This window comes from Haematobia irritans, chromosome 1, assembly GCF_050003625.1.
Source record: "Haematobia irritans isolate KBUSLIRL chromosome 1, ASM5000362v1, whole genome shotgun sequence".
In the NCBI taxonomy this organism is placed as follows: Eukaryota; Metazoa; Arthropoda; class Insecta; order Diptera; family Muscidae; genus Haematobia; species Haematobia irritans.
In genome coordinates, this window is record NC_134397.1 from 97,834,977 (window position 1) to 97,847,444 (window position 12,468).

Sequence of the window (12,468 nt, forward strand, 5' to 3'; positions counted from 1 at the left end):
AAATATTCAAAAAAGTTAATAAGTTTTTGTCAATTGTAATATTTTTAATATTAAATAATATTTAAATATTAAAATTATTAGCTTTTTTAATATTTAATAAGGAACTTTGACACAGTCCTTTAAAAATATATATAAACTTCAAGTTTATAGTACAAAGTAATATAAATACAGCAATCTAAGACTACAAATGACCAGATTGGTAATCATTATCTAAAAAATCTTTTAAACGCAATTATAACTCCTTTATGACTTTCACAGAGTTTTCCGCACTATTAGCAATTTTTTCGGCTGCTGAGGCCAATATTTTATTGGAAATCGCCATTTCTTTTGCACATATTGCGATTTCTTTTGCGGCATTTGAAATCTCTCTGGCCGCATTTGCATTTTCTTCTGCTGCTAACACAGATTCTTCGCTTGATTTTAACTGCAAACGTATGAGATTCAACTGTTCATCTGCAAAGCTTTTTCTCTCTTTATATGTTGAACTCATGTTATTTTCGTCTTCTCGTAGTCTCTTTTCGCTTTTTCTTTCATCAGGTGTAACGATTACTTCTTGTGACCTCTCCAATCTATTTGGCGTTACAACGGCAACGTCTTTTTTTTTCCTTGGCGGTGTTTCTATTTGCTCATAGCAGATTTGGAATGCATCATCAATTACTTCTTCAGTTCTCTCACCAAATGTTTTTCCTTTTGGAGCTGCAGCTGAAGATAAACAGCAAATTCGGTCAATTTGTTCCTCCATCGGAGTAAGTGTATTTGAGCTGAAAATGTCACCTCCGGTTTGCAGCAAGCTTCAATTGTTTTCAGCAATTTTTTTTTTGGTTCTGGATTTCATGTCGGCCCATGTCTACAAATAAAGATGATAAAAAAGAAATTATTCAGTATTTGTTTGTCACGCCGATTTCACAAAAAAGAAATATTTTTCGAAGAAAAAGAAAATTTATTACGCTCAAAAAAGGGGGCTCTAATGCCAACTTAACTTTAATTTAGTTTATAAAAATTTGTTTGTATTTAGTTAAATTTTGCCCAATGTGAGTGCCCTATTTGAATAATTTTTTGCTTTCTTTAATGACATGAACTAAAAATAAGGAAATTTGTATACAAATATAATACACAATTTGACTTAAAATTAAAATAGTTAACATTTTTCTATAAATTATTCAAATTTTGTCACAAAAGTCCTTATAGAAAAATCGATAATTTTTGAAAATATTCAAGGAAAACGTTTCAAACAGGCTTTAGAATGCTTTAAAAATCATAAAAAATATAAAAATTATTTATATATCACAAACTTTTTTAATTCACATTCAAAACACTGAATTCGGATCACACTCAGAAGTGATGCAAATTCATTGCAACGGCTGTGGAAGCGGTGGACATTCGTCCTAGGACAAGTTCATATTACATTCATCGCTTCTCCACCAATTTTGCACCACTTCCGAACCCAAACAGAACATTTTCACTTCACTTATAATGAAGAAACTAACCCACAATTTAGAAAACAATGTTGAGAAATAAAACTATATATTGCCATCGGCAACTGGCTACCACAACCCAATGAATTCGATTGTGCATGAGTCTTTAGTTTAACTTTGAGCGGTTGTATGTGCTTGTTTAATTTTTATAAAAACAATGACAAATCGTAAATAGGTTTTCAAATTCTGGGGGGAGGCTAAAACTGTTATGGGGGGTCTAAGCCCCCTCCCCCTTCACAGCAGTTTTCGAGCTATAGTCATACGAAAATTCCAAAAAGTGCTTCGAGAAAAAACTTTGGAGGCTCATAATAGACGAACGGCAACCAATCTCGCAAAATCCAGACAATACTTTTCTTCTCTCACAGAGCACTTTCGGCTGGGATAAATAATTTTTGTTCGGATATTTTGTGTTGCACTGTGTTATGCATGTTGCTGATGATTAAGTAGTTGTTGAAGCTGCATCTGTTGCTGTGGTTGCGTTTGCAACTGTTGTTGTTGTCGTGCTCACCTGGGATCTCGTTGAACTGATTAATGCTGAATTTACTGGGTGCACTCATGGCATGTTAATATTTGGGCCCATATTTGCAACTGGAGCGAAAGCCTGATTGATCACAGCCGGATATAATTTTGGCCTAAAACTTCGTATGTTATCATGATACATTGATGGTCTCATGTGATTTATAGCCATTCCTTGGGGTCCTATATAGCCAACGGCCATTACGGGTGATTTACTTGGACACCTATTTGTGCTGGTCTTATACCAACTGTCTGTGACAGTGTGACAAAATAAAACAACAATACATTGATTGTAGAGTTGCACATGTGTACTTGTTGACATTCTTTACAATAGAATCGATTAAGTACAAAAATATCTGGAGGAACCTTTCGACGACTTTAACAATAATTGCTGGATGTTCAGTATTTTCTTCGGCCAGCTTGACTGTAAGAGATTCCCATTTCGCTTCAACAGATTCTTTGCTGCCACCAAAGACTGGAGCACCCCTTGCGAGGCTGTGGTTGTTTTCCATAAACTCGACTAGGTATTGCAGCTGCTGGGTCGATGATTTTTTTGCACTAAACGAGTTAAAAATTGATATTTAGCGTTAATCTACTTAAAAAATATGTTTTTATACTTACATTTTACCTTCGCTATTTTTTGTGTCCATTTTTTTTTCTAACAATTTACACAAAACGAAAGGTCTTTACCAAGTGAGTGGTTTTGACATTTCAGTTCGACAAAATGCGAACGAATCGAGTTAGAGAAACCCAATTTTAGAGCTTACGTTACGTCTTCGTTCGCATTGACTTTCGTTTCGATTTTCGTTTAGATACCCCTTAGAGAAACCAAAATCAGCTGTTTTTCGTTTTGTATGCGAACGAAGACTAGAATTCGGATAGCAGAAATAGGCTGTTATACATAGTCACAGCCCGGAGGCTACCGCCATCTGGAGGGAGGAACTGAGTTGCCGTACGCTGGTTGCTGAACGGTGTCGCCGGCTTTTGGCTCAGTCTGTGGGGCGCGGTTCATTGGCAACTCAGTCCTCTGGCAGCTGACAAAAAAAATAAATAAAAACAACCAGCCTTTGATGGAAACAACAGGTACGTATCAAAAATCGTAAGATTATTTTACACAATTTCCACTCATATTGGTTTGCTGGCATGCCGGATTCCCAAAGCATGCCGTGACCTAACCCTCCCCAACCATGGTGTCCCTGTGGCCCATCCATTCGGGACACCCTAACTGCTACTCACCTGTCTTTTAAATCACATTTTCCCTTATAACTTCTTTAGCCTTCCATATTTAATAATTTAACATCAATATTATTCCTTTTCAAACGACATTATAAACATATTTTTATTATCCTTTTTCTCTCTTTCAGATAAATTAGAATAATGAAATTGAAGAAGATCAATTAAGGCAAGAATTTACAATTATTCTCCAACAAAAAAAAAACAATTCATAAAAGATAAGTACTTTATCAAAACAATTTTTAAATTCATAAACAAATCATGCTCAAATTCTTCCACAGACAGCATCCGCAAATATTTCGTCAGGACCTCACGAAATCCTTTCTTCGGTCTAATGCCTTTCCGTCCGTTCGTCTAGATCACTTAAGTATTAGTAACTTCAAAATATAACTTCCGTAAATAAAACATATAACCTTTTTCATGTAGCTCTTGTTTCTTGTTCCTGCGGGGACAAACATTAAGAGCGTTAAAAGTGGACCCACATTTCCAGTCCTATTAACTCTAAACTTAGTATTAGGGTGAGCTCAGCCTAAACACTATTTATCATGCCCAAACCAGGCGCAACGAAACAAAACCGCGCTAATGAATACTCCCTTTTGCTAACACAGAAACCTGGCATAAATCAAATAACTATTAGATTTCTTTATTTTATTTACAGAAGCTCCTGTCTGTCCGTCAGTCTAAGTCAAACAAATGTACGAGTATTCCAATGTATGACGACAGACGAAACAGAGGTACCTGAGGCGCTGTAGGTTGACCAGCGCTAATGCAGCAGCCAAAATCAACAAAATTTCTGAGAGCAACAAATATTCGCCAGCTGGGAAAGATTGGAGTCGATGTCAAACGCAATATGGCAGTGGAGGTGGACAACAACCGGCAAGTGGTCTTTTACTGAAAGTTTTTATGACTCATTAGTGATATATTTCTTTATCGATTTTACTAATGTTGACTTTTTCTTTTCTTCCTTTTCAGGCTTTTTACAATAATTAGTCTTTTAAGCGTATATTAAGCTTGTATATTAAAAACTTCTGCTTCATTTTCAGTTAAAATGTTTCATTTAAAAAGAACACAATTTGCTTCAACATAAAACTTTGTAATATCGTTCCATAGCTTGTTAAAAACTTTCAAACAAAACTGTTTTATATTATTGTTTATACATAATTGTTTGTGTTCATATCATAGACCAATTAAATATAAGACATCTCAAATGAATTCACAGAGCTGTAGTTTGTCTGCACACCGTAGAGGGCTCTTTTTCGTCTGCAATTGAGTGATTTTTTAATTTGGCTTTATTTTTGTTTTCTTTCCTTTGTTGTCTTGATGAAACACAAAATATTGTAAAAGCTTATAAAATTTTATCCATTCACACCTTTTTTGTAATGCAAATTGGCTGATTTGTACGGTAATTCTCGTTTTCCAAAAAGAAATTGAGTCACTTGACTGCGCAATTGAGTGGAATGACTGCGCTCTGCAAATAAACAAAACCATGGTGAATTCACTTGAGATGTCTATACCTTCCTTGGTCTATGTTCATATCTTTTTTCGTATTATAAGATTGATAAATTTATCAAATAAAATGCTGTCAAAAATCACAATTTTTCTATTTCTTTTTTTCTCTTTGTCGCGCCAACCACTCTTCTCAGCATCCAAACTCAGAATAATCTGACGCTCCAAAACCTCCATTATCGACGCTGCATTCGCCATAATCTTCTTCACTTCCCAGCCATCACGAAATTTGATTCCAATCCCCAACAAAAACATATGTTTGTTTTTGCCAGGGATGGATAACAATATTCATCATACGTCTGAGACTTTCCACAAACGGATGGCGCTAAAGCCCATAAAAATTAAAGCCATATTCGGCCGCACATGACAAACCCAACCGTCCTTTGAACATCACTGTCAGAGGATGGGAGGGAAAACAGTGCGCCAACCAAAGAAAAATCAAAATCGGAATGTGTGTGTATGAGTGATATTGAAAATACGGTTGGAACTATAGTTATAATAATGTGACACAAAGTGACCTAAGTGCAAATAAAAGAACAAAAAAAATCAAAAAAAGGCTGCATATATCGGTGGTAATTTCTGTAATAACTGTATCCGCGTACAAGTGGCGTGATTTGTACACCCAGAAAACAGTGCCTTCGAAACTAAAGGAAAAATTTTTCATCAATATAGTTTATCCATTTTATTTCCATTAAGGTAAATTTTTGTGAAAAATAATAAAATTTACTCGTTTCAGTAAAAAAATCCTAAACTGTAAGCAGTTAGGAATAGTTCATTAACTAGAATAAGGCATGGAATTTTACTCATACTATTTTCATCGCTGGGTATAAGAATTTACAACTGAAAAAGAAAATTTTATTCACCGATAACAAAGCATTCGTAAAAATAAACAAAAACCGAACTAAAACCAAGTTTCTTCAAAATTAGTAAAATTTCTTATAAAATGATAATTGCGATTTCCTTTATAATAGAAAGTTTTTCATACATACGAACAACACTTGGCATAGAAAAATATTTTAGTTCATTCGTACTAAGAAGTATGCAATCCTTTCAAAACTTAAGGAAACACACTTGTTAGAATATAGGAAATTTTCCTAAATTTCTATTGTCTACCTGTAATCGATACCTGTCATCGTAATCGATGTGTTTGCGCGTGGGTGTAATCGATATATTTGCGCGTCGGTTGTTTTTTTAGTTGGAATCGCGTTGTTTTGATATACGGAGAGATTGTTAAAAAATAATATTTATTTATTTATTTATTTATTAGAAATCCATGATAGTACAAAAAGTATAAACTTATAAGTAGTACTATCTAATAGGTAATAACGCCTTTACTACATTTTGAGTGCAATTCTTTGTTGATATTAATATGTTATATGTATTAGAAATAAAAAAAAAAGAAAATACAATAAAAAGACAACAAAAAAAAATATATATGTAGAGAGTTTATATGAACAAAGTAAATTAATTAAAAAAGATAGAGAAAAAGAATATATATATATATATATATATATATATATATATATATATATATATATATATATATATATATATATATATATATATATATATATATATATATATATATATATATATATATATATATATATATATATATATATATATATATATATATATATATATATATATATATATATATATATATATATATATATATATATATATATATATATATATATATATATATATATATATATATATATATATATATATATATATATATATATATATATATATATTTGTGTCTTATCGGCGTAATCATGTTTAATCTCGTGGATCTTGAAAAAACGAGCCTATCATATAGATATCTCGGTTCTGCAGAGTACGTTATCCTATGCAATGTTAAAAGGCATCGAAACTTAAGAAGGTTCCCGAAATCCATACCGAAAAAGGGTTTTATCAGCTGAGTCACGCTCGTATATCTCCTTACACCATATACAAAACGCACAATATCGTTAGTGACAATCCTGAGCTTCTCTCGATGTGCAGCGTCACAACTTGCGTAGATTTCACAACAATATAATAGTTTCGAAAGAAGATAACAATGCGCTATCGTATGGCGTATGTGTTCTGGTATAAAATATTGAATTCGCCAAAGGGTACGTAACATACCATATATAGAACCGACGGTAGCATCAATGTGTCTATTCCAGGACAGTCTGTTATCAAATATGACTCCAAGATTTCTACTATGAGTCACATATTCCACATTTTCATCATCAACACGTATCGGTGTGATGTTTTCAAGATCGATTCCTCGTCGCGATATAGCAATACACTTCGTTTTCTTCGGATTCAATTTAAGACCATTCGCCTTGGCCCAGTTACTTATGAGTTTCAAGTTTCGATTAATATCTTCAACACACGAATTCAAATTGCAAATAGGACTGGAAAAACTGAGTTGAACATCATCAGCATAAATCTGAATATCGCAACCAATAGGCACATTAACAATATCATTAATATAAAGAGAAAAAAGCAAGGGCCCCAAAACAGAGCCCTGCGGAACGCCACGAGAAATGGTCAAGAGTTCTGAGCTAAGGCCATCAACGGAGACAGATTGCATCCTACTAGACAGGTATGATTTCATGAGCTTTGTTGAAAACTCGCCAAAGCCAAAGCAACGTCTAAGCTTTCGTATCAATATATCATGGCTCACAGTGTCAAACGCTTTTGAGTGGTCCAGAAGGACCAAAAAACACAAATCATTCCTATCAATGATTGATCGAATATTTTCGGCAACGTCCAGAAGTACACTTACACAACTTCGTCCAGCTCTGAATCCGCTCTGTCTATCAGTCAGAAGATTATTCTGGATAACAAAGGCATTGATTTGTTCATGAAGCAACTTTTCAAAAACCTTCGACAGTACAGACAATATAGCTATTGGTCGATATTCACCCCCCTGCTTGGGTATAGGTACTATTCGTGCCCTTTTCCAGCTCGATGGGAAAATTGACGTCATTAGAATGTAGTTGAAAAGGTGTGTGACAAAAGGGAGAATTCCCGGTATGATCATTCTCAGAAATTTAGGGTTCACATCATCCGGACCACTGGATGTAGATCTCACAGAGTTCACTGCTTGGAAGACCTCGTTTTGCGTCATTTCGTAAAATTCGAATGAGTCTTCCAAATATGTAGATACGTCATTGAAATTTGACTCAACGTATATATCATAGTCCTCGACACTAGTACACGGGATATCAATGTTGGTGAACTTGAGATTTAATTCATTGAGATCTGAAGGTAATGAGGCATCGAGACTAGTAGTCCCTAGCCCAATTTTCTTTATCTCATTCCACCGACTTTTGGAGCTAACCGCAGAAGTAAATCTTTCTGCGTAATAGTCAGATTTTAGCATCCGAGCGGAACTCACAACCTGGTTTCTTAATTCCCGGTAAATTTCCCTATGACGATCAGTCCTATAACGCTTCCAACGTCTGTACGCAGAGTCCCTCCTTATCATAAGCTGCAAAATATCATTGTTCATCCAAGGCTGAGACATAGGCTTCCTTGTTTTGGTCCTTAGAGGCACATGCCTATTAAAAAGATATTCGATGTTGTGTTCGAGATATTCGACCTTGCTGTCAACCGTATATAGATCGTAAACCACATCCCACGAAATACCAGATGCCTCCGCAAGTAGAGCCCTCAAGTCCACTTTTCTGAAGTCCCTGTACTTAAAAGTCTTTTCACAGTTTTGTAAATGAAAATCATAATCAAGAAAAATTACGTCATGCTTAGAGAATAAAGCAGTGGAGAGCTGATCATACAGCAAGAATTTATTGGGTGAATTAATCAAGAATAAGTCAAGTAATGTGCTTCTACGAGAAAAGTGTGTAGGAAAATTATCATTTACCGAGTAGAGTCCCAAAGAGTTAAACTCATCAATCATTGTCTTCTCAACCAACAAATCCGAATTAAAATCACCGGCTATAATAATGTCACTGTATGATAGGGAAAGAGGTCTCAAAGTGTCAAGGTATGGTTTAATATCTATACGTCTGTTTGGTCGATAAGTAGTTCCCAGTAGCATGTGTTGGCCCTTGTTCCATACATCTAGAAATAGATATTCCATGTCTGACCCTGATGACGATCTCGCTATAATCCTAGCATTTATATTGGATCTAATATAGATCGCAGCACCTCCCGCATGTTTCTCTCTGTCGGCCCTATGTAAACTATATCCGTCTAATTGTAAAAAACCATCAGTAAATTCCTTTCTAAACCATGTCTCCGAGACACATATAGCATCAATACCAGAGTCACAAAAAATGAATCGAAATTCATCCAATTTACTTATAAGACTCTGCGCATTAATATGGATTACCGTAAAACCTCGACAGCGTTTCGATAGTATTCTTATCATTGCGTATATATTGTCTTTCGAACACCTCAAATTACTATTCGTGTTCATCATCTTTACAAGTAAGAATAGAGTCAATTGAGAACTTAGCCCCTTTACTTCTTCTAGCATTAGTGTGAATCATAAATAAGCATTGTAAAAATATATATGTTTTGAAATATGTGGCAATTTAAAAAAAAAAACTGATGAAATGTGTATAAATGAAATAAGAGTAATTTTAAAATATATAAGACTTAAATACAATGATGGATTATTTTTTATAAATAGATTGGTGTAATTATTGAAGTATTTTCTGAAGTTGTTCATAATTGTCAACACGAAAAAGCTCTTCGTTATGTGGTTTCCTAACATGAACAATTCCCCGGATTGTATAGGCAGCATTTAATAGTTTATTTTTCTTTAGTTTAATTGCTTCCATAAGTATCTTGTGATTGTATGGTGTGAGATTTTCGTTTATGTATATTGGAATATCAGCATCACCACCAAATCCAATATGTCTTAAACACAGTTTCGACTTGTTTACATTTTTGTACTTTATAACTGAACGTATTAAGAAATTTTTCTCATACGGCGAATTAAGTTTAACCACTATTGGTGCATCGCTATTATTGCGTTTGTTTTTGATGTTCTTAACCCGATAAATTGATTTTATATTCAGATTAGTCACATTCAAACAATTGCAAATGTTATTAAATATAAACATTAAGTTCTCATCATCAAAACATGGAATACCAGTAATCCGGACATCGCAAGCTACACCAGCATTTCCTTGTTGCAGTATTTTCATATTAATCTTTTTTATTTCATCTTTTATACCATTTATCTCATTTATGTTTGGGGAAGAGGTTTCCAATTTATGCATTCTCTCTTTCAAAACGTCGATCTCTTCATTTGCTCTTTTAACACTAACGCTTATATCTTTAAGCTCATTTTTTACATCATTTATTATTTCAATTTTCATAGTATCTATTCTTTTGTCGATTTCGCTCATTCGTTTGTCCATTTCACTCATATAACGAAGTTCACTGAGATGGATCATGTGCTTGATTTCATCTTGATGTTTTTCAAGCCTTTTATCAATAATATTCAATATGCGTGTGGGAGATTCAAAAAGTGTTGTGCGTGGTGTTTTTGATACATTGTGCAGAGAGTCTTGAAATAGCTCTCTCGTTCTGCGTGGTGCTGCAGATAGATGATTCAACACTGTGAGTCTCTTTTGTGGTGTTGATGTTTCTGCTGTTGTTGGAGGACAGTCATTTGCATCACAATGCTCAATTTCTCTTTGTTGTTTGCTTTATAGTAGTTTTAAATGTTATTCGATTTTCGGAAATTAGATGTAGCAGATTGGTGCTATTGTAAATTGAAAAGTTAACGGCCGCTGTGTTAAAATGATCTGTCCCTATTGGGTCATATAATGTTGTTGTGAATTATTACTTTAAATTTGTGTGTAACATCGACCAGTGCTCATATGGCATAGACCAAGAAAATATAGAGACCATAGACCAAGGAAGGTATAGACATCTCAAGTGAATTCACAGCGCTGTAGTTTGTCTGCACACCGTAGATGGCTCTTTCTCGTCTGCAATTGAGTGATTTTTTAATTTGGCTTTAATTTGTTTTCTTTCCTTTGTTCTCTCGTTGAAACACCAAATATTGTGAAAGTTTATAAAATACTGTTCATCCACACCTTTTTTTGTAATGCAAATTGACTAATTTATACGGTTATTCTCGTTTTCCAAAAAGAAATTGAGTCACTTGACTGCGCAATTGAGTGGAATGACTGCGCACTGCAAATAAACAAAACCATGGTGAATTATCAAGGTATGTCTCTATATTTTCTTGGTCTATGATAGAGACATACCTTGATAATTCACCATGGTTTTGTTTATTTGCAGTGCGCAGTCATTCCACTCAATTGCGCAGTCAAATGACTCAATTTATTTTTGGAAAACGAGAATGACCGTATAAATTAGTCAATTTGCATTACAAAAAAGGTGTGGATGAATAGTATTTTATAAACTTTCACAATATTTGGTGTTTCAACGAAAGAACAAAGGAAAGAAAACGAATTAAAGCCAAATTAAAAAAATCACTCAATTGCAGACGAAAAAGAGCCATCTACGGTGTGCAGACAAACTACAGCGCTGTGAATTCACTTGAGATGTCTATACCTTCCTTGGTCTATGCATATGGTTGTGATCAGCTGTTGTTTGTTGTGGTGGGTATTTATTTATCCAAATGCTCACCGGTTAACAGAAAAGTTTAATTACTTCCAGTGAATTTTGTGAAAATGTTAACAAATTATTTTAAGTTTTTCCTCATTTATTGTTAATCGCTGTGTACTAATGCACTATCTTTACCATGTGGGTCTTCCCGTGACATTCACGTATTGTTTGATACCTGTTTTAACACCAACAGACACCTCTGGCCAAAGTACTGGGCAGCTTATACGGAGCACGATGGACAACGCGTATGTACTGTATTAGTAAATAAATTCAATTTGGTAAAATAATATAATAAATAACAAATAAAATATATAAAATATTTGTTATTTTAAATTAGTGAGAAAAATTTTCGTTTTTTTAAATAAATCTATCAATGTTCGTGATAGTGTATAAAGAAAGAAACACCAGCAGAATAACAACCCTTTCATTTGTCTTCATTTTGGAATCTTCAATTATCAGGTAGTATTCAGTGACGCTAACCTTTTGCAACAAAAACGTTTTATGATTTTTTATGTTTGTAGGTATTGAAATTGTAAAAGGAGGACAAAATCGTTAGGCAGCAACTTATTAAAAGTGAAAAGTACAAGAAGAAGAAAAAGTGTGTGTTTACAGTTGATAATATCACACGGAAATTGGAAATAGTGGAATAATAAACTAATATTTCAAAGAGATTCGGTTCTGTTGATTCTTAATAAATATATTCAATATATTAATAAAACATGTCTTTTATTGAAGATAAAATTGCTTATAGAAATAAATAAAATTGTATTTAAAAACGAAGGTAAGCAGTTCTAATTATGAAGTAAAAGTTTTACCACAAATGTGTAAGATTTGTCGAAATGAATGAAAAAATTTCAATAAAATCATTCCATATATGAATTCAAATTAGTTAAATTTTTTCATTCTGTAGTATAGTGGTATATAAATATAGGAAAATGTTAACTAATATATGGAATGCATTATTCCTAATTTCTACGAAAATCACATCGTTCAAAAAAATAAAAAAGGCCTTGGGCGCTATACGAAGTTCAACTTTCTTCACAATGAGTTCATTTTAACTTAAAGAAGAGGTCACTTTTTTCTGGGTGTAATATCAAAATATCTGTCACCGATACAAATGAATGGT

At 33.6% G+C, this 12,468-nt stretch overlaps 2 protein-coding genes across 2 annotated transcripts; both read right to left on the reverse strand.

The window, feature by feature from the left end:
* Positions 1-208: 208 nt before the first annotated feature.
* LOC142221471 (uncharacterized) lies at positions 209-2,500 on the reverse strand. Its single transcript, XM_075291222.1, has 2 exons — positions 1,984-2,500; positions 209-847 (listed from the first exon to the last, which is right to left on the reverse strand). Exon 2 carries the CDS (start codon positions 740-742, stop codon positions 233-235), a length of 510 nt encoding a protein of 169 aa, XP_075147337.1. The 5' UTR covers positions 743-847; positions 1,984-2,500; the 3' UTR covers positions 209-232.
* On the reverse strand, positions 2,029-9,228 carry LOC142228843 (uncharacterized). The gene is made up of 4 exons (XM_075299366.1): positions 6,864-9,228; positions 2,613-2,649; positions 2,358-2,549; positions 2,029-2,314 (listed from the first exon to the last, which is right to left on the reverse strand). The coding sequence occupies exons 1-4, from the start codon at positions 9,226-9,228 to the stop codon at positions 2,029-2,031; spliced, it is 2,880 nt and encodes a 959-aa protein (XP_075155481.1).
* Positions 9,229-12,468: the final 3,240 nt, after the last annotated feature.